The 22,342-nt window shown below is 59.6% G+C and overlaps 1 protein-coding gene and 1 long non-coding RNA gene across 3 annotated transcripts in view; one reads left to right on the top strand and one right to left on the bottom strand.

The window, feature by feature from the left end:
* Positions 1-20,371, bottom strand: part of PRKCB (protein kinase C beta) — an 83,326-nt gene extending 62,955 nt beyond the window's left edge. For both annotated transcript variants that reach the window (XM_054271275.1, XM_054271276.1), the window contains exons 1-2: positions 20,187-20,371; positions 19,911-19,942 (exon numbers count right to left, since the gene is read on the bottom strand). In XM_054271275.1, coding sequence (XP_054127250.1) covers positions 19,911-19,942; positions 20,187-20,359 — 205 coding nt within the window. In that variant the 5' untranslated portion in view covers positions 20,360-20,371. The remainder of the gene's footprint in view (positions 1-19,910; positions 19,943-20,186) is intronic.
* LOC128934041 (uncharacterized) overlaps positions 1-22,342 on the top strand; it is a 207,620-nt gene that overhangs the window by 67,837 nt on the left and 117,441 nt on the right. The window lies entirely within an intron of this gene.

The raw sequence follows: 22,342 nt of genomic DNA, 5'->3' as shown, positions 1-22,342 counted from the left end.
AGTGCCAGCTCTGCCATGGCAGGGACGCCTCCACCGTGCCAGGGTGCCCCAAGCCCTGTCCTGGGGCACTGCCAGGGATGCAGGGGCTGCTCTGGCACCCTCACAGGGAAGGATTCATTCCCAGTACCTAACCTCAGTGTCCCCTCTCAGTCTGAAGCTGCCCCACACTGTCTGTCCATGCAGCACATCCCAGCAATCCCACAGCAGCTGGTTTGTGGAGATGTGCTCTGATGGCTCGCAACAGAAGGGCCAGCGGCAGCTGCGGGGAGGAGAAGGTGTTTAACCAGCACTGAAACACAAATTGCCTCCAGGGAAAAAGCCTCCAGGTGGGCACACTCCAACTGGGAGTTACTGCCGCAGGAATGTTTCCTTTGGAAATTATCAGCTCTCCAGAGAATTCCTGACCAGCTGGTAAGACAGCGCTTAGACATCATTATTTCTACAAATACAACAACCAGGAAAAAAAGCCCAAAAAAACCCCAACAATCAATGTTCAGCAGAATCAGCCTGAAGTCAACTTCCAGGAGAAATTTGCTGAGTAATTCTGGAGCAGAAAAAGCTCCTTTTCATTTATTCCCTGGGAGGGTGCTGAGGCCCTGGCACCCTGGTGGCTGTCCCTGGATCCCTGGCAGTGCCCAAGGCCAGGCTGGATGGGGATTGGAGCCCTGGGACAGTGGAAGGACACCCTGCCACGGCACAGGTGGCACTGGGTGTCCTTTAAGGCCCTTCCAACCCAAACCCATGCCATGAGCTGGCAGCTTCCCTCCCCAGCACTCCTGCTCCCTGCAAACACCTTCCATGCAGTCATGGATGGAATTTCATTCTTTCCTTGAGAAAGATCCAAAGTTTTTGTCATTGGGCACGTGTGTGACTGCAGAGAGACAGGAACAGAGCTCTGAGCTCTGCCAGGCACCTGGGGAGAGCAGCACCCAGCACCCACCTGCAGCTGGCACAGGAGCAGCGTTGGCACATCCCAGGGCACAGGGCACTGAGAGCTGCTGTGAGGAGCGGCCTGAGCCCATCCCAGGCTCCCAGAGAGCAGCAGGGGAGGAGCAGCACCATTCCCAGCTCCAGGCAGGTCAGTGCTGCTGGTTAGGAAGGCACTGCCCAGCCCTGCAGGGACATCCCAGCAATGTGGCGCAGTCCCCAGAGCAGCTCCCGGGGCAGCTTTGGGCCAGCCCTGCCTCACCTGGGCCATCCCTGGGTCCTGCCTGGGCTCACACAGTGCAGGGAACCTCTGAACCCCCGTGTCCCCAAAATCCAGGCTCCCACCCCACCGGCCTCGGGCCTAGTGCCAAACACAACCCCAGACCACGCTGAGCGCACCAGGGGAGCTCCTCCTGCACTCCCCACGCTTTCCATCAGAAAAAAAACCTCCTACAAATTTTATTATCAGCCTCTAGTAACAAGTCTGGAGCGAGGAACTCTCGAGGCAAAGGCTGGGGATGGAGCCCTGCTCCCACAGCTCCCACAGCCCATGGGAGCCGTCCCAGGAGCTCTCACCCACGCTGAGGAGCCTCCAGCACACCGCCGGCATCATCCAGCACATCAGGAGGCAGCAGCATCATTCCCACGTCAGGGGGAAGATGGACCGAGTCAAAACAGAGGAGGATTCCTTTGAAAGGGCCCTGTGCAGGGACGGTGCAGTGCGGGATGACAGAAGCAGGCAGCGTCCCCAGGGACCCAGCCAAGACAGCTCCCTGCTCGCTGAGCACAAAGTGGGAGAGCAATTAGGAGGAACAGCAAGGAGCTGCTCCCCCTGCCAGCCTGCCCACTCACACCCCTCACAGACACGGTGCTGCAGTGCTGGGGACAGCCCCCCAAAACTGCCAGAGCAGAGCCTGCAGGCAACCCCCCAAAAACTGCCAGTGTAGATAGAGACTGCAGCCAGCCCCCAAAACTGCCAGAGCAGAGCCTGCAGGCAACCCCCCAAAACTGCCAGTGCAGATAGAGACTGCAGCCAGCCCCCAAAACTGCCAGAGCCTGCAGGCAGCCCCCCAAAACTGCCAGTGCAGAGCCTGCAGGCAGCCCCCCAAAACTGCCAGTGCAGTGCTGGGAACAGCCCCCCAAAACTGCCAGAGCCTGCAGGCAACCCCCAAAAACTGCCAGCATGGGCAGAGCCTGCAGGCAGCCCCCCCTGGCAGGACCTGGCCCTTTGGGCATGGTGAGGTGACAGCCCAAGGCTCCTGAGGGTGCAGGGGGCTCCATGTGTGTGACCCCAGAGCAGGCACTGCTCCTGCCCCAGCACCTCCCCAGAGCCAGGAGCAGCAGGACCCTGCCCACCAGGACCCTGCCCAACAGGACCCTGCCCCACCAGGACCCTGCCCACCAGGACCCTGCCCCAACAGGACCGGGGCTCAGGCTCCCCAGACACGAAACAAGCCGAGCTGAGGCCGAGCAGTGAGAACCCGCCGGTGTCAGAAATAGCTCTGGGGAAGTGATACCACAGACAGCGCTCTGGGGCACACACGGGGACTTCTGGGGCACAGCTCTGGCACTGCCCTGCTGCTGCCCCTTCCTGCTCTCCCACGGCGCTGACAGAGAGCCCCCGAGCAGCTGTGCTGCAGGAGAACCTGGAGAAACCCTGGAGAAACCCAGCTGAGGGTGATGCTGCTGCACCCCCTGCACCCCACGCAGGCCCTGGGGTGCTCTGAGAGCAGCCTGACCTCAGACTTCCTTTGGCTGCCCCACACCAAGGCAGCCAACACTGGCACAGCAGCAGCATTTTCACCACTGGCTAACTCTGGCAGAGCAGCATTTTCACCACTGGCTTACACAGCTAACTCTGGCAGAGCAGCAATTTCACCACTGCCTTACACAGCTCACACTGGCACAGCAGCAGCATTTTCACCACTGCCTTACACGCATTTGGTTAAACCCTGCCTGCTGCTGAGAGCGTGTCCTGCATGCAGCTGAGATGGAAACTGAGCTTGAAACCAAACCCAGTGGGTGCAGTGGGCAGGGAGGGCAGCAGAGCCAGGCTGGGCAGTCCTGGGTGGGCAGGGATGCCCCCCAAGTGACAGCCCCACCGTGGTGGGGGAGAAGAACCTCAATTCTGGAGCAGACTCTGGCATTAAAGCAGAGCTGCTGAGTGCCTTATCCCCTGCCACCCTCCCAAGCAAGTGAGACAGAGCAGATGCCAGCCCCTCTCGTGGGTTTCTGATTCAATATCCGCGTGTAACCAGAGCTGCCTCGCGCTAACAAACCCTGACAGCAGATAAGTAACCATCCAGCCAGCAGCCCTGCAAGAATCACACCAGACAATTAAACAGCCCTGCCAAAAATAGCCCACCTGACCCGCTAGCACTCCTGACTATCAATCCAGCCCTCCCTGCAGAGGAGCTGCTACCGTTGAGTCAAACCTCAAAAATCCTCCCCCAAAATAGAGCCAAGCCAGCGCCGTGTCTGTAAGCGATCCTCCCCTTCCTCAATTTAGACTGCTCAGAAACCTGCACAGAGAGAAAAATCACTGGGTGTCAGGCAGAGCACAGGCAGAGGCTGATGGAAAACACGGCACAGAGGGGGAAGGCTGCGAGCTGGGGTGGCACAGTGACAGGGGTGGCACAGTGACGGGGACACCACATGGGCACAGCTGGGGTGGCACAGTGACAGGGGTGGCACAGTGACGGGGACACCACATGGGCACAGCCGGGGTGGCACAGTGACAGGGGACATGGGCAGCTGGGTGTCACCTCCCCCTGACACACAGCTCGGTTACCCCAAGCCCTGGCACAGCAGGCTGCTCCCCCACCTGCCACGTGGATGCAGATAAGCTTTAAAAAGTGACCCTTCCTCACACATTACACACAGAAATGCACCCTTAGATTCTCTTTTCAAAGGCTGTGTGATTTTCATTCCTCTGCCAGTCAGAGTCACTCGCAGGAAGTTCCTGCACGGTTTCTGTGTTACCTCAGCACAGCCCAGCTTACAAAACCTGGCTCTTGCACAGAGAGCCCCACAAAGTGCCCAGGAAGGCACCGAGGCCACCAGGATGTCCTGCAGGAGCTGCCTCCTCCTGCCCAGCTCCCCAGGGTCTGGGGGACACCAGAGCTGGGTCCCCAAGCACAGACAGTGTCCACAGGCAGCAGCACAGAGCCAGAGGCTGTGCAGTTGCAGGGAGGAGCAGCATCCCCAGCAGGCAGCTCCACAGGGAGCAGGGAATTGTCCTGAGAACTGGACATGAGAAACCAGCGCTTTTCTGAGCTGTTCCGGCACAGGTTTGCTCGGTGCCCCTGGGTACCAGTGATGCTCCTGGAGCAGCAGCAGTGCTCCCAGCTGGCTGTGCCACGGCAGCAGCACGGCTCCCAGTGTTCCCAGCCCGGCTCCCAGTCCCAGCAGTGGCTGCTGAGCCCCAAGGTGATGCCGAGCCCTCGCAATTAAGGCGCTCGTTTCAGTGTAATGGCTTGGCAGGGCCCGGGCAGCAAATAAAACCCGAGCAGGACAAGAGCTGAATGTGCAATGGGCCGATCAAAGGCACAGCTGTCCTGACAGGAGCCACCTCCCACGGCCACTGCAGAGCAATTAGAGACCCAACAGGCCCCGAGGAGCAGCGGAGGAAGATGAGATAGGAGCTCGTTATCAGACATGCACGGCCCAGCTCCTCACAGGGAGGGACATCAGAGGCAAAGGGCAGCAGGGTGGGACTGCAGCGTGAGCAGCAGCATCCACAGAGCCCTGAGCTGTTGGAACAGCAGTGAGCCAGGGCTCCGGCACTGCCCCACATCAGGCACACCTGCCCAGGTTCCCTCTCTAACACAAGTGCTGCACCCTGCCAGCCCAGAGTCAGCCTGGTGCTGAATGGACGGGTGCTAGCAGCTCCCAGAGCCTGGGGGATGCTCCAACAGCAGCAGATGATGCTCCTGAGCCTGCCCATCCCAGCCCAGGTGGGGCCAGGCCAGCAGCACCTCCGGTCTGGCCCCAGCCCACCCCATCTCTGTTCCCCAAACCCAAAGCTTTAGCACCCCGTGCGAGTCAGCAGGGAGCTGACAGCTATTATTTTAGGAGTCTCCATATGGACCCAGAGCAGCATCTTGTGCTCTAATTTAGGGCACAGGCTGCCAGGGAGGGGATGCTGCTGCCACCCCCGGGGGACGTTGGGCTGGGAGCACCTTCCTGTCCCTACAGGGGTTCCTGGAGGGGAGGATTGAGAGGGTCCCAGGGGGCTGCCCCTGCATCCCTGGGAGCATCCCAGGCCAGGCTGGATGGAGCTTGGGGCAGCCTGGGACAGGGGAAGGCGTCCCTGCCATGGCAGGGGGGGCACTGGGTGGGCTTTGGGGTCCCTCCAGCCCAGCTGGTCCCACAGAGCTCCCCTGGGTGCCCCAGCCCTGCCCGGGAGCCCTGAGCTTCCCCTTTTGGCAGGCACCAGATGGGCCACGTTATTCTGAACCCTCTGTGAGTGCTGACACAACACTGCTCCCTCACATGACTCTCCTCCTGCTTTTTAAAGAAGTTTTCGTGTTTCGCTCTGACACAGTGGAAGTGAATTTCCAGCCAGGCGGGAGTGATAAGGGAAGAACCGGCTGCAGAGCCCGATCCAGGAGTGAGATAAGGGACCCACAGCAGGGAAGGGCCCCAGTGCTGGGGGAGGCAGGGCAGCCCCTCACCCACAGCACGAAGGGCTTGCTGCCCCCAAACCACAGACAGCAGGAGGAGGTCCAGGAAGGGCAAGGTGGCCAAAATATGGAGTTGGGTGTGTATGGAGAGTGATGGAGAAGGCAAAGCCCAGCCTGGGATGGGATAGATGATGGGGGACACTATGAAGCCACAGACGATGGGGGACACCATGAAGCCAAGGATGGTGGGGACACCATAAAGCCACGGACAATGGGGACACCATGAAGCCACAGATGATGGGGGGACACCATGAAGCCACAGAGTCCTGGCTGGAGGGACGGTTGCCTGCTCTGAGGACCACCCCACAATGGTGCTGCTTCCAAACCCATCAGGAAAGTGAGAGCAAAGCAGACCATGGGCCAGGGGAGCCTCCCCTGCCCCGGAGGGGTGTGCAGCCACAGGGAGAGGTGGAGCGAGGCCCCCACAGCAGCCACAGGTACCCACTGCAGCCAGCCTTCCCTCACAGGAATCCAGCCTTATAATTTCTGCAATTAAAAAGGGAGTTCTTCTGCTGCGGGTTAAAATAGAAGTTTTTGTCACAAATTACCGGCTTTCACTCCCCTCATACCTGAGCTTAAACTGAAACTTAAATGGAAATTTACAGGAGAATGAGAAAGTGAGTCAGCCTGCCCTTCCCAACAGGCATTTATTTCCATCCTCTCGGACTCAGTTAATAGTACCAGCAGAGGAATTAAGTTTATTCCAAATGTGCAGAGCCCAGGAGAGGGGAGGTGGTTTTGGAGGGAGCTCCCCAGCAGCAGCAGGGACCGTGGGATCTGCTGCTGTGCTCCTGTCCCCACCCCAGCAGGCAGCACGGGGTACAGGGACCTTCCTGCTCTGCAGGGGCTGTCCCCAGGCAGGATGTGCTGTGTTGTGTCACCCTCCTTATCCCATTGTGCCACCCGCACCGCCCTGGGAAAACGGCTCAAATGACCTCAAAGATAAACCAGGCTCCTGCCTGGTAAGCTGATGGGGAAACTGCACATTCCAAACCTGGCACAGAGGCCAGGACTGCTGGGGATTCCCAGCTCTCAGCTGGGAGAAGAACAGCAACATTGCCATCAAACCAAAGGTGAGAGCACAGCCACATTGCCATCAAACCAAAGGTGAGAGCACAGCCACATTGCCATCAAACCAAAGGTGAGGGCACAGCCACATTCCCATCAAACCAAAGGTAAAGGCACAGCCACATTGCCATCAAACCAAAGGTGAGAGCACAGCCACATTGCCTGCAAACCAAAGGTGAAGGCACAGCCACATTGCCATCAAACCAAAGGTGAGGGCACAGCCACATTCCCATCAAACCAAAGGTGAGAGCACAGCCACATTCCCACCAAAACAAAGGTGAGGGCACAGCCAAATTCCCATCAAACCAAAGGTAAAGGCACAGCCACATTGCCATCAAACCAAAGGTGAGGGCACAGCCACATTGCCATCAAACCAAAGGTGAGGGCACAGCCACATTGCCATCAAACCAAAGGTGAGAGCACAGCCACATTGCCATCAAACCAAAGGTGAGGGCACAGCCACATTGCCATCAAACCAAAGGTAAAGGCACAGCCACATTCCCATCAAACCAAAGGTGAGAGCACAGCCACATTGCCATCAAACCAAAGGTGAGGGCACAGCCACATTCCCACCAAACCAAAGGTAAAGGCACAGCCACATTGCCATCAAACCAAAGGTAAAGGCACAGCCACATTCCCACCAAAACAAAGGTGAGAGCACAGCCACATTGCCATCAAACCAAAGGTGAGGGCACAGCCACATTGCCATCAAACCAAAGGTAAAGGCAAAGCCACATTCCCAGCAAACCAAAGGTGAAGGCACAGCCACATTGCCATCAAACCAAAGGTGAGAGCACAGCCACATTGCCATCAAACCAAAGGTGAGGGCACAGCCACATTGCCATCAAACCAAAGGTGAGAGCACAGCCACATTGCCATCAAACCAAAGGTGAGGGCACAGCCACATTGCCATCAAACCAAAGGTGAGGGCACAGCCACATTGCCATCAAACCAAAGGTGAAGGCACAGCCACATTGCCATCAAACCAAAGGTGAGGGCACAGCCACATTCCCACCAAAACAAAGGTGAGGGCACAGCCACATTCCCACCAAACCAAAGAGAAGAGCACAGCCACATTCCCAGCAAACCAAAGGTAAAGGCACAGCCACATTCCCACCAAACCAAAGGTGAAGGCACAGCCACATTCCCACCAAACCAAAGGTGAAGGCACAGCCACATTCCCACCAAACCAAAGGTGAGGGCACAGCCACATTCCCAGCAAACCAAAGGTAAAGGCACAGCCACATTGCCATCAAACCAAAGATGGGGCACAGCATCGCTCCCACCACAGAGCCTGCAGCATGAGCCAGCCCCAGGGTGTGGGGTTTGCTCTCATTCTGCACTTGAACAAGCTGACAACACAGGAGAAACAAAAAAAAAAATGTCCAAAACACATTTCAAAGTGTTGAGAACACATCTCAAAGCTCCTTGTCCTCCAGCAGCAGCGGAGCTGAGGCTCAGGAGATGCACGGCAAAGCTTCCTACCCTGCCACACATCTCTTGGGTATTCAGGTCAGCAGAGGGGCTGCTGGCAGAGCAGAAAAATCCTTTTAGGTACATAATAAGGTAGAATTGGATTCTGCTCCAAGGTGCAGAGACAGAAGCCATTTCTCATGCAGCACTCGCTGACAGGACATGTCCACAGCCCAGCCCTGCCTGCAGAGCTGGGTGCTGCAAACAGAGGAATTCACACCCCAGCTCTTGGGACCAGCATCCACCCAGCTGCAGAGAGGGAGGGAACCTGAGCTGCAGTTTGAAGTTATTTTAGAAGAATTCTCTACCAGGGTTCAGCACCAGACCGAAATGCAAATCACCATCATGGCTTCCTGAGCAAATGAGCTATTGCTGCGTTTTTTCCAGTCCGGCAGCATCTTGCTCTGAGGATCTAATAGCAGCCCTACTGAGCAGCAGCTAATTAAAGCCTTTCCTCCTGCCAAAAGCCCAGATTCAGTCTGTGAATGACCCAGTAAGTGAGAGTGGTTCCACCTCGGGAGCCCTGGGAGACACCAGGCTGGCAGCTCTGCCCTTGTGGCCGTGCCCTGCTGCCAAGGCAGAGCCACCACGCTGGTCCTGCTCCTCTCCCTGCTGCTCCTCACTGGGACGGCTCAGGTTAACCAGCGACAGCCCTCAGCCCTCCTCTGACAAGGCCCTGAGGCTCCTCTGCATCAATACAAGCAGCAACACAGATTTGGAAATGAATGGACTGAGCTGTTGGAGATGGTCCTCAGACACATCATCACAAAAAAGTGAATTAGTCCAGTTTTAGAGCCATTCCTGGGGCAGAAATCGCCCTGCCAGGCTGGGGGGGAAGGGGACACCCAGGTGCTGCTCAGCCTTTGTGCCCCCTGCACACAGGGATGGCCCTCCTGGCAGCTCTGCCATCCTCAGAAACCCCCCGGCAATCACAGGTGCTGCATGAAAGGGCACTTGGCTCCGATCAGATCCCCAAAAAGCAAATTATTCCATCCAACTCTCCAGAAACCAAGAGAATATGGAGCTGTGGATCCCTCCCCAGGCAGGGCTGCTTGCCCAAGGAGCCCACACAAACCCTGGGGCAGACACACCAGCAAACCTCTCCCAGAGCCCCTCTCCACCATCAGGGCCAGCAGAGGCACCTCCACAGCAAAAACGGCACTGAGGCACGGGAATCAGAAATAACCATTTGGGGAATCAATTCCAGCTGTGCAGAAATCTTCTGGGGGCAGTGACTTATCGTGAGTGAGAACAGAGGGGCTCCAGAGCTGTCCCTGCCAGCACGGCACGGGCTGGCATGGCACAGCATAGCCTGGCACAGCATGGCTCCTGCATGACAGGGACAGTGCATCTGCCCCAGGCACCACTGCTGTCCCTTGGGCAGCCTCCCCCTCTTGGCTGCTCTCAGTTAAGGCCAGGCTCTGGAGCACAGCCAGGGATTTCTCTAAGCCAAGCTCAAGTTCAGCATGGAAGTGCAGTGGATGCCAGGGAATGGCAGAACCAAAGCCTGATCCTCAGACACAGCCCCCAGAGCCCTGCCAGGCTCCATCCCCATGGCACAGACTCCATCATCCCTGTCCTCTGCCAGCTCCATCCCCATGGCACAGACTCCATCCCTATGGCACAGACTCCATCATCCCTGTCCTCTGCCAGGCTCCATCCCCATGGCACAGACTCCATCCCTATGGCACAGACTCCATCATCCCTGTCCTCTGCCAGGCTCCATCCCCATGGCACAGACTCCATCATCCCTGTCCCCTGCCAGGCTCCATCCCCATGGCACAGACTCCATCATCCCTGTCCTCTGCCAGCTCCATCCCCATGGCACAGGCTCCATCCCCATGGCACAGACTCCATCATCCCTGTCCCCTGCCAGCTCCATCCCCATGGCACAGGCTCCATCCTCATAGCACAGACTCCATCATCCCTGTCCCCTGCCAGGCTCCATAACCCCATGGCACAGACTCCATCATCCCTGTCCTCTGCCAGCTCCATCATCCCTGTCCCCTGCCAGGCTCCATCCCCATGGCACAGGCTCCATCCCTGTCCTCTACCAGGCTCCATCCCCATGGCACAGACTCCATCATCCCTGTCCTCTGCCAGCTCCATCCCCATGGCACAGGCTCCATCATCCCTGTCCCCTGCCAGGCTCCATCCCCATGGCACAGGCTCCATCCCTATCCCATGCCAGGCTCCATCATCCCTGTCCCGGCACCCAGGGCTGCTCCCGGAGCTGCTCCCCCTCTGAATCCGCCTCTCCCCGGCAGCTGCTGCGCTGGGAGGGCTCCGGAGCCCGAGACACAGTAAATAATGACTTTGCACTGCGTCAGGAGCTAATCCACTCAGTGATGCAAATGAAATTCATGGGCCACTTCCCCCTCACTCCGGCTCCTCAGTGATATTATAAAACAATCCTGACTTCATCGCGATGTCACCGCGGCTGCAGGAAGCCTTCGGGGAGCCAGGACGACTTTCACTCCTCTTCACCACCTCACTCTCTCATTCTTCTGCTATAATTGGAAATCATGAAAATGCATTCGTTCGTGTGCTCCGGGTGTCAGCTATTCAATGAGCCGGTGCTCTCTGTGCGGACCAGCACAATAAAGGCATTTACCCGCTCCCCCCAAAGGTGAAGCTATTCCCGTTGCATCCTTTCACACGGCAACAAAAGGCAGGGAGGAATCCGCCGGCAGCATCAGCTGGAGCACGCTGGCAGCGCAGCACGAGGAAGAGGAAGAACAGCTGAAGGCTGAGATTTAGACATCTGAATCTTTTTTAGCTTCCCTGCTGCTGACTAAATATCAAATGTAGGAAGACGAGAGTAGAGCCACAAGAGACTGGAGATGTTAAACATAGAATCAGAGAACTCTGGAATGGTTTGGGTTGGAAGGGACCTTGAGGCTCATCTTGTTCCAACCCTTGCCATGGCAGGGACATTTTCCACTGTGCCAGGGTGCTCCAGCCCCAATGTCCAGCCTGGCCTTGGGCACTGCCAGGGATCCAGGGGCAGCCACAGCTGCTCTGGGCACCCTGTGCCAGGGCACAGCAATTCTCAATTCCCAATGTCCCATCCATCCCTGCCCTCTGGCAGTGGCAGCCGTTCCCTGTGTGCTGTCCCTCCATCCCTGTCCCCAGTCCCTCTGCAGCTCTCCTGGAGCCCCTTCACGCCCTGGCAGGGCTCTGAGCTCTCCCTGGGTCCCTCTCCTGTCCAGGTGAGCCCCCCCAGCTCTGCCAGCCTGGCTCCATCCCTGCAGCAGCTCTGGGTTCCTCTGGCCCGGCTCCAGCAGCCCCAGTCCCCAAGCACAGGCAGAGCCACAGCTCACAGCCCTGCTGCAGACCCCCCTGCACAGACAGCAGCTGTCCCCATGTTCCAACCACACCCCAAAAATACACGGCTCATCTCCTGCTCGGAGCTGGAAAGCTTCCCTTGTTCCAAAGACTGAGCTTCCCACCCAAAGAGGGAAGCTCACAGACTGGCTCCTCGGAAAAACCCAGATTTAAGTAGATGCAAAAAAGCCACTTTTCAGGGAGCTGTGCCATAACAAGCCTCAAGTTTGCAAATCCAGTAACTTCCATGTACCGGAGCTTATTAATATTGGATTTTTTGGCAGGCGCTGCCTTGTCCAGCTCGGATTAGCAGCAAGTATATTCTGCTTGTCAGATTTAAACAAGATGTATAAATCTGGCACAAAAGCAAGACCAAATATGGAAGCAAATTATTTAAATTGACAAGATGTAGCTCACAAGCACTGAGCACTCGCAGCCAGTGCCCATCACTGGGCAGCGAGGCTCCTGCTCTGGGCACAGGAGTTCAGCTCCCAAACAGGGGCACACGAGGTTACCCACCCCAAACACCCACGGAATCCAGAACAGGGCTGCACTGGGATTTATTTTGTTCTTCCACACGATGGGAAGAGCACAGGGGGATAAACGGCGGAGGGAGGGAGCCCAAAATCCCTGAAAAGCAAAGAGCCTGAGCAGAGGCACAGGAGGGACAGCGTGGCTGGCAGAGGTGACACAGAGCCCTGTCCCTGTGGCTGCAGGGGCAGGATGAGGCAGGGCCAGGGAATGGCCTGGGAATGGCCTGGGAATGGCACAGAGAATGGCACAGAGAATGGCACAGAGAATGGGCAGTGGCCAGCAGGGCCCAGCAGCTGCCAGGGAGCAGCAGCAGAGCAGAGCTGAGCCCCATCTGCCCCACGATGCTGCAGAGCAGAGCTGTCACCTCTCATGAAAGGCACTGCCCGTCACAGGGGCAGCCTCAGCTGTCAGAAAGCACAGCCAGGGCTCAGCCAGCTCCCCACCACGAGCAGGAGTCACCCTCAGCAGGAACAGCCAGTGCTGCTGGCAGGTTAGGAGCTACAGAGCTCAGGTGCCTCTCACAGAACAACATTCCCATCGGTTTCACTTTTCCTGCGGAGGCCAGTCCGAACCAGGATGGATCGACCCCTCAGAGCCTGCAGCAAAGTGCTCCCCAGAGCCCAGGGGAGCACAGCAAAGCCACACAAACCACCTGCACACAGGAGGAGCCCTTTGGCCAGAGCCATCCCCTTGGCTGGGCCAGCCCAGCCTCGGCCACCCGCTCCAAAGGGGAGACACATCTGGGGTGCAGCACCTGACAGACCCCTCTGGGGGGCTGAGAGAGGCAGCCCCCAGCACACAGCTCTGTCCCCGCAGCCCCTCAGCACAGCCAGAGCCATTTCCTCGGCACAGCCCCCCTTGCGATGGGGCACAGAGACCCCACGGCCTCTCAGGTGGGGCCCATGGGGATCCCCAGCTGCTGGGTGAGGGCAGCCTGTCCCTGCAGGGCTCTGGGTGCTGCCAGCAGGAGCAGGCTGTGGTTTGGAGCCGTGCCTTCCCTTCCCAGGAACGGCCACAGCCAGCACTGCCACTTCTGGGAATTGCTGCTGCTTCACGCAGAATTCAGCTGCTGCCAACACCACCGGGGCTCCCCTCCTGTCCCCCCGTCCCCTCTGTGGCTCTCGTGGAAACACCGAGTGCCTGGGGCAGGGTGCTGCAGGACAGGGCCAGGCTGTGCCTTCCCCAGCCCCTGGCACCTGCCCTGGTGGGGCTGCAGAGCCCCAGAGAGATTTGCACCTTCACCCATCGGGGCAGGGCAAAACTGAGGCAGTTTCTGTGTCATTTCCCATCCCTGATGTCCATGGCACCTTTCTGCCTCCAGGGACTCCTGGCCGTGGCACAGAGGCCACCAACACCAGCCTGGACCAGCAATGGGTGGAGGGGTGGAGGGATGCAGGGATGGGCTCAGAGCTGGGGAACAGCTGCCCAGAGCTGCCCTTTCCCTGCAGAAAGGCAAGCCCAAGGGACAGCCCTGGTCTCTGCCACCCTGAGCCCCACATCTCTGTTCAGGTACCAGGTGTGAGGGCACTGTGCCACCCAGGGAGCCCCTGCAGGGTGCCACTCCAAGGAGCACAGCACCTGCGGGTTCTGCCGAACCTCAGAGTACAGGGCTGGGCCATTCCAGGGAATGGAAACGTCCTTGGCCAGGCTTCATTTCCTGCAGCAGCATCACCTGGGAGGGCTGGAGGAGCTCTGGAGCCCCCTGTGCTCCCTGTCCCCAGCTGTGGGCAGGACACAGGGCAAGCCCAGAGCACAGGGCTGCCAACCCAGGGCTGCAGGCAGGACCCCCACACCAGGACCCCCGGTTTTGTGCCATTGCCTTTTCCCAAGAGCTCCTTTGTGCCAGGCTGCAGCCTCCCTGAGCTCAGAGCACGCTGCCCAGCACCTGGGGCCGCTCCTCCCCTGCAGGGAGCTCCTTACTCACCCTTGGAGTGGCTCTGATGGATGGACGGGCTGGCGGAGCCGTGACTCACGGGTGGCATTAACCTCAGCAGCACACGCTGTGCTGGCCCTGGGGCCGAGCTGGACCACGGGCACGCACAGGGGGTGTCTGCCAGCTGTGTCCCTGTGCTGCCAACCCTCCCACAGCTGCAGGAACAGCCCCAAACCCTCCACCTGGGCACGATCCCACCCAGGCACCGCTGCAGACCCCCCCTCTGTCGGCACACACCTGCAGGACAGGGGAAAGCGCCTCCACCCTGCCCCTCTGAGCCCACCCTGTCACAGGGAGATGCGGGCACCCTGCCCTGGCTGGGTCACAGGCACAGCTGGAGTTAATTCCATCCCCCAGGCACAGCCCTGAGTTAATTCCATTCCCCAGGCACTCTGATCCTGCCAATGGATCCCACGGGGCACTGAGGAACCTCTCTGGTGATCTCAGGTCCTTGCTGGGCAGCTGCAGGAGGAGGAGGAGGAGGAGCAGTGCTGGCTGGAAGGAGGAAGGGCAGCAGCCACAGCCAGGGCTTGCACAATGCCCTCCGTGCAGCTCCCACAGAGCCCAGCAGATAGCAGAACCCACAGCCAGCGCTGAGAGCAGCTCAGCCCTTCCTCCTGCTCCTCACAGGCACCAAACCCTCAAGGTCCTGCTCCGTTTCACAGCCCAGACAGTGAGAGCCCACCCCCAGCTCGCTGCCAGGGAAGGGTGCCCCACACACCTGCAGGATCACACGTGTGCCAGCGAGCAGGCGTGCAGAAATGCCAGCCCTGTTTGCTTAGGAGTCTCCTTAGAGACAGCCCAGGCGCCGAATTCCCCAGGAAGTCTCAGTGGCTGGAGAATAACCATGGCAGAGGCTCAGGACGGGGTGGTTTAACCCCTGCAGTGGTGTCAGAGCCATCAGGCACCGTGCTGCACACCCTGCTGCCACCCCAGTGCCCAGTGCCAGCTCCAACCCCACAGGCAGCATCCTATGGGCCAGCAATGGAGACCCAGCAAGGAGCCAGACCCCCTCATTAGCCAGCCCCAGATCGTTTTAGGATGCCAGCTATCTCCGGAGATAAGAAAGAAAAACCCACCCCGCACTGCGGGGGGAGGGCAGGAGAAACCACTTCCACTGTGAGAGAGAGATGGGCGAGCCCTGTGTGCTGCATGGGGACAGCAGAGGGACAGAGCTGTCCCTGCCCTGCATGGCCCCAAAAACCAGCCCAAAACAGGTCCTGACAAAACAGCCCTCCTCCCAAAACAGCTCCCTGCCAGCCCAGGTGCACAGCGCAGGATCAGCAGGTGACAGCTCCAGGGCCAGCCCGGCAGGGACAGGCTGGGGACACAGGCTCCCATCTCTGTCAGCTCTGTGTGCACCGGGCCGTGCAGCACCACAGCCCATCCGTGCAGCCAGCACGGCCAGCCCCACTTCCCCTTTCTGCTGTGCCTGCTCTGCAGCGCTGCCCTGGGGACACACAGCTGGGCTGGGGACAGACACACTGCCGGCCTGGGGACAGACACACTGCCAGCCTGGGGACAGACTACCAGCCTCGGGACAGACACACTGCCAGCCTGGGGACAGACACACTGCCAGCCTGGGGACACACTACCAGCCTCGGGACAGACACACTGCCAGCCTGGGGACAGACACACTGCCAGCCTGGGGACACACTACCAGCCTCGGGACAGACACACTGCCAGCCTGGGGACAGACACACTGCCAGCCTGGGGACACACTACCAGCCTCGGGACAGACACACTGCCAGCCTGGGGACAGACACACTGCCAGCCTCGGGACAGACACACTGCCAGCCTCGGGACAGACACACTGCCAGCCTGGGGACACTTCACTGGCCTGGGGACAGACTGGGGACAGACACACTGCTGGCCTGGGGACAGACACACTGGTGGCATGGGGACAGACAGGGGACAGATATCCTGCCGGCCTGGGGACACACACTCTGCTGGCCTGGGGACAGACACACACCCCTCTGGTCTGGGGACAGCCTGGGGACACACACCCTTCTGGCGTGGGGACACAGTTCCAGCACCCAGAGCCGCGTTACCACCGCACCAACCCCCACCCCCCCACCCCGAAATCACGTTTCCAATTTCTGCAGCATTATATAATTAGCATCGTTTGTGTTGCAAAAAAGTAATTGCAGTAACATTTTTAATTAGTCTATTTGAACACTAACATTTCTCCAGTGTGCATAATATGTTGACACGAAATTACTGGGTTTGAGGCGGCTCGGGCTGATTGGGGCTTGTTTTGCTTTTGTTTCTGCCTTGTTTGGTGCAGGCAGTGGGAGCCCAGGCAGCCCGCAGCGGCTGCAGGGGAGAGCAAAGTGTGATGGGTTTCGCTTCCTCCTGGGGGGAGGAAGGTGCCTCGGGAGGGCTCTGAGCAAGACAGAAATGCTCGCTCGGGAGGGACAATGCTTGCTCGGCCGGGGTGACATTTCCCAGCCGCTCTCAGACGCTGCCTGGTGGGAACACAAAACAGGAGGAGAGCGCTGGCCTTGGAGGACAGCGAGAGGCAAACCTGCAGGGAGGAATCCTGTGCGCTGCGAGCCTTGGAAGGAGATCTAATCTGAGGAGCCTCTCTGCTCACTGAGTCACAAGCAGGGACAAGAAGTAAACATTCTCCCCAGAAAAGTTACTGCATGACACCCAAGCACACATTACCAAATTATGCTTTTTTTTCCCCCCTTTCTCTTCAGGAAGAATCAAGATTCTCCTTTCCAAGAGCTTTCCTACATGGTACACACGAAAGCAGCGACAGATGCAGGTTATTTTTTGCTCCCAAGTGTGAATCATGTTCCCCTGCTCCTCACCTCTGCCCAGCCACAGCGGCTGCAGGCTGAGCGAGCCCAGCTCCAGGGGCCACGTCCCCCTGACAGGACCCCAGCCCTGACCCACAGGAGCTGCCTGGGCAGCAGGAGAAACGGCCCCGAGGGCGCCAAGGCGGGGGAAACACCAGCAGGGAGCGAGAGCTGCCAGCTGCCAGCAGCAGCACATTCCCACAGGGCCAGCCGAACTCCGCTCTCAGAAGCTTTCAGAGCAGCTCCCTTTCCTTCAGCATCCCACAGCACTCGAGGAGAGCCAAGGCTTGGCTTCGCCAGCCTGCAGACACCAGGGGCTGCTCATCCCTGCCTCCATCCCTCCCAAAGCATCCCTGGTGCTGGCACTGCCTGGATGGACCGCAGATGGGAAGGGCAGAACACACACACACAAACACACAAACTGCTTTTCTCTATTCCTGACAAGTCCCTGCACCTTCCAGAGGGGAGAACCCCTCTGCAGCACGGGCTGAGAGCAGCCAGGGGGCACCGAGCCTCCCTCGGGAGCAGCTCACACCCTCCTGGCGGCTCCAGGCACATCCCTCCGCTTTCCAACACCCACGAGGGATTGATTTCTTTTTGTCCGGGCGCCAGAAGCAGCCCTGCTCCTGGAGGGCCGTGCTCAGCCTCCCTGCCCACACCCAGACACTTTCTGGCTCACCAGAGAGACGTTGGCCCAGGAAGTGCTCAGATGAGCACGAGGATAAGGAGGAGATGGTGTGCGAGGATAAGCAGCAGATTAGCAGGCTATTAAGTGGCATTTTGTGGTACCCATTAGTATTTCAGGCTACAAAGAGTCAGTTTCTGTTAACTTCCTGCCAAAAGTCACAAGTAATGAGCTAATTAACAATCTAATTATTGCAAATGCCCTAGAAAGAAATCAGGGCACAGGTGAAAACCTACTTAAAGCGGGCACGGCAGTGGGAGCAGCTGAGAGCAGACAGGCGTGAGCCCCAGCTGCATCCCAGCCGTCCCGCAGCACCATGTGAGGCACTCGGGGAAGCTGGTAAAGTTAAATTAAAGCTGTGCTCGCCAAAGGCAGAGCAGACCCTCACTCAGAGCTGAGGAACCCCCATACACAAACCAGCCCTGGCATTTTCTGCTCTGTCGATATTTGCCAAGCTCAACAGCAGCTGCGGCACAACCTGTGGGGCACAGACCCAAAGCTGGTGGTCCCTGCTCAGCCCAGCATGGGCACGGCTCCCCTGGCACGGCTGGACAGGGCAGTGCCAGCCCTGGCACCCCCAGTTCTGCCTCACAGCAGGACAAGCCGTGATTCCAGGGCAGGTGGCAGTGGCAGAGACCTCTGGGTTGAATTTCTGAGCTGGAAATGCCCTGAAGGGAGACACAGAGCGTGTCCTGCACCTGGGTGCCCTCGCCATGCTGGGCATCACCCCAGAGCTGCCCCCCCCCACGGGAACACCTTCCCCTGGGCACCCCAGCACGTCCCACAGATCGGTGATTTCAGGGGAGCAGGGGCTGGGCTGGTGTGCAGAGCTGGAGCTGCAGGATTCCCTGCTGCACACTCAGCATTCCCTGTGGCACACACACGTGTCTGTAACACCACAGTGACCTGTGACCTGCCAAGGGGGTTCTAAGGCACAAGGGGATGTCACAGACCTGTCCCCCCCCCCCGGGGGTGGCACTGACCCCCTGGCAGTGCTGCCGGTGCCACTGCAGCTCGCAAGGGCTGCTGCCCCCCGAGCCAGGGCCGTGCTGCCCAGCCGGGCTGCTTCAACCCTGCCCAGAAACATCTGAGGGCAAACCTCGAACCAAGAGCACCGGATCAGGTCTGGATAACAGCTCCTGACAGCTGCAGGAGACTTGGAAAGGCGCCAGGCACCCGACACTGGATGCTCAGGTAGAGCTGAGCAGGCTCTGGAAATAACGCAGGCAAACCCTGCCGGGCTGGGGTGTGCCCACCCCTCCACAACACGCCCTGCGTTTCACAGACACGGTGCCTGCACAAACACACCTCGCTGTAAGGGAGCTCAGGGAATTCATTCACAGCCAGGAAAGCCTGGCAACACCAAGCCAGGGCGCACAGAATTCCTCTCAGTAACGCGGCTGAGCCGCCCATGTGTGAAACCTCAGGTACCAGGGGAAGCTGTGACCTTGAGAGCAGCCCTGGGATACGTTTCAGTCTCCACATCCACTCTCCTCTGCCTGCCAACACCTGTCCAGGCCTCCAGGCTGGGCTCTGGGAGGTGGCACAGAGATGGCTTTGGTATTTTAAGGTTACATGCGTGTGGTAAGTGTTAAGGATGAGGAGCAGCATCATTTAAATTGGATTAGGCTCACACTGCTCGTACAGGCAGCTGCAGGGATGCTCCAGACCCAGCCCAGCTCCTCACACCGTGTGCCACTCCAGAAGCCCAAGGACAGCTGCAAAGAGGAGCCTTTCAGAGCTCTAAAGCACGTTTGTTTTCATGCCAAATACCTCAACTTGGGAGCCAGCCACCCGCCAAAATAAACCTCTGTCCCAAATATTCACAAAAGGAAAATTTCGCTGCCAGCAGCTGCGAGAGCAGCCCCGATTGAACCCTCGCAGGTGGGACCAGGGGAGCAGGGCAGGAGCAGTCCCCAGCTGGGCTGGCTACAGCCCGATAACGCCTGGGTGATTCAGCCCAATGTCCCGGGGGGACATCCCCGCTCCCTGAAGAGCCTCTCCGGAACCCCAGCATCATCAGAACAAAGAATTATGGTCATAGTAACCCGGCTACCGCAACATATTTGGTTATAAAGCCTCATTTTTTTTTCCCCAGCAACACAACCAAGCCATTCAAGCCCTCGCCGGCTGCGCAGTTCCAGCCGCGGAGCCCTCGCCCAGCCCGTTCGCCACCCAGCACATGTTTTGGCGTTAAGTACATTAAAAACAAACTCCCCTCGGCCTTTTTCGGGGGATTTAGCTGAACTCCCGGGCGCTTATCTCTGCTAACGAGACACGACCGGCTTAAAGGCACCGACTAGTTGCTGGGTTGATTAAAAAATGACTAAGCTGCTTGGCGGTGCCGCGGGGAGGCTCGGGGCCGGTACCCCGGGATGGTGCCCGCAGGGGACGCGGGGATGCTCGGACCCGTCCCGGGGGAGGGACGCGGAGCGCGGACCCCCTGAGCCCCCCGGCAGCGCCACACTCACCTTGACACTGGAAGCCCTGCTTGCCGAAGCCCCTGCGGAGAGAGAGGCGCAGTGAGACACCGGCCCCGGCCCCGCGGCGCAGCCACCCTGCCCGAGCCGCCGGCCGGGGGGGAACGGGCACCGGGGGGACCGGGATGGGATGGGATGGGATGGGATGGGGAGGGATGGGGGGACGGGAGCAGAGGGGGCCCGGAGCATGGCAAGGGTGAGCCCGAGGGGGGGTGTCCCGCCGAGCCGGTGTCCCGGAGGGGCCGCGGCGCTGCGGGCAAGGCTCACCAGATGAAGTCGGTGCAGTGGCTGCAGAAGGTGGGCTGCTTGAAGAAGCGCGCCGTGAACTTGTGGTTCTTCACCTCGTGCACGTTCTTCTGCCGCAGGGCGCCCTTGCGGGCGAAGCGCACCGGGCCCTCCTCGCCCTCGGGGGCCGGCGCTGCCGCGGGCGGCTCGGCCATGCTGCGCGGGGGCTGCGGGCCCGGCCCGGCCCGCTCCGCTAACGCCGCTCCGCCGCCGCTGCCGCCGCTCCGGCTGCGCTGCCGGGGCCGCGCTCGGGGCCGCTGCCCGCAGCTGGCGGGAGGCTCCGACACCGCCCGCCGCGCCACGCCCCCTCATTTACATACGGCACCGCCCCGCCCTCATCTGCATCGCCGGCCACGCCCCCGGCGCCTCGCGGCACCGCAGGCCCCGCCCCCCGCGCGCCTCGGCACGGCCACGCCCCCCGCTCGATTTGCATGTTGATTTGCATGGGGGCCGGGCCCGCCCTTCATTTGCATAGAGCGTCTGCGTCCCGCGGGGATGCGCGGGGAGAGCCGGGCACGGACAGGGATGGACACCGGGAATGGGCAGGGATGGACACTGGGAATGGGCAGGGATGGACACCGGGAATGGGAAGGGATGGACACCGGGAATGGGAAGGGATGGACACCAGGCACGGACAGGGATGGACACCGGGAATGGGCAGGGATGGACACTGGGAATGGGAAGGGATGGACACCGGGAATGGGCAGGGATGGACACCGGGAATGGGCAGGGATGGACACTGGGAATGGGCAGGGATGGACACCGGGAATGGGAAGGGATGGACACCGGGAATGGGAAGGGATGGACACCAGGCACGGACAGGGATGGACAGTGGGAACGGGAAGGGATGGACACTGGGAATGGGCAGGGATGGACACTGGGAATGGGCAGGGGTGGTCACCGGGCATGGGAAGGGATGGACACCAGGCACGGACAGGGATGGACAGTGGGAACGGGAAGGGATGGACACCAGGCACGGACAGGGATGGACAGTGGGAACGGGAAGGGATGGACAGCAGGCACGGACAGGGATGGACAGTGGGAACGGGAAGGGATGGACAGCGGGAATGGGCAGGGATGGACACCGGGAATGGACAGGGATGGACACAGGGAATGGGCAGGGATGGACACCGGGAATGGGCAGGGATGGACACAGGGAATGGGCAGGGATGGACACCGGGAATGGGCAGGGGTGGACACCGGGAATGGGCAGGGGTGGACACTGGGAATGGGCAGGGATGGACACCGGGAATGGGCAGGGATGGACACCGGGAATGGGCAGGGGTGGACACTGGGAATGGGCAGGGATGGACACCGGGAATGGGCAGGGATGGACACCGGGAATGGGCAGGGGTGGACACTGGGAATGGGCAGGGATGGACACCGGGAATGGGCAGGGGTGGACACTGGGAATGGGCAGGGATGGACACCGGGAATGGGCAGGGATGGACACTGGGAATGGGCAGGGACAGAGCCCGGGGCAGGCACAGACCTGGCCAGTGGCCTGCGTGAGGCAGTGTCACCAAGGCAGGGACATCGTCCTGTCCCACAGCCTGAGCTGGCAGGTGGGGGAACAGCAGGATTCAGTGGGAGGTAGATATGGATGCGTTTGTGCCGGCCATGGAGACACCTGCACTGCCCCATGCCCTCTGCAGGACTGGCAGTGACACTGCTGGGTCCTCATGAGCCCCAGACTTTGCACTGTTGAATGTTTTTTTCTACCCTGATTTTCTGCAGAACATGAGTCAAGTCTAGAGGGGATCCAGGCAGGAGCTCGGGCACAGCAGCAGTGCCAGGCTGGGCACAGGGCTCACACTGACACAGGGATCACACAGACACGGGGATCACACTGACACAGGGATCACACAGACACAGGGATCACACAGACACGGGGATCACACTGACACAGGGATCACACAGACACTGGGCTCACACTGACACAGGGATCACACAGACACGGGGATCACACTGACACAGGGATCACACTGACACAGGGATCACACAGACACAGGGATCACACTGACACAGGGATCACACAGACACAGGGATCACACAGACACAGGGATCACACAGACACTGGGCTCACACTGACACAGGGATCACACAGACACAGGGATCACACTGACACAGGGATCACA

Source organism: Melozone crissalis, unplaced genomic scaffold, assembly GCF_028551555.1.
Source record: "Melozone crissalis strain CALT ecotype California unplaced genomic scaffold, PUWL_Pcris_2 ptg000012l_1, whole genome shotgun sequence".
Classification (NCBI taxonomy): Eukaryota; Metazoa; Chordata; class Aves; order Passeriformes; family Passerellidae; genus Melozone; species Melozone crissalis.
Note: the sequence above shows the minus strand (reverse complement) of the source record. Positions and strands in the feature narration are given on the sequence as shown.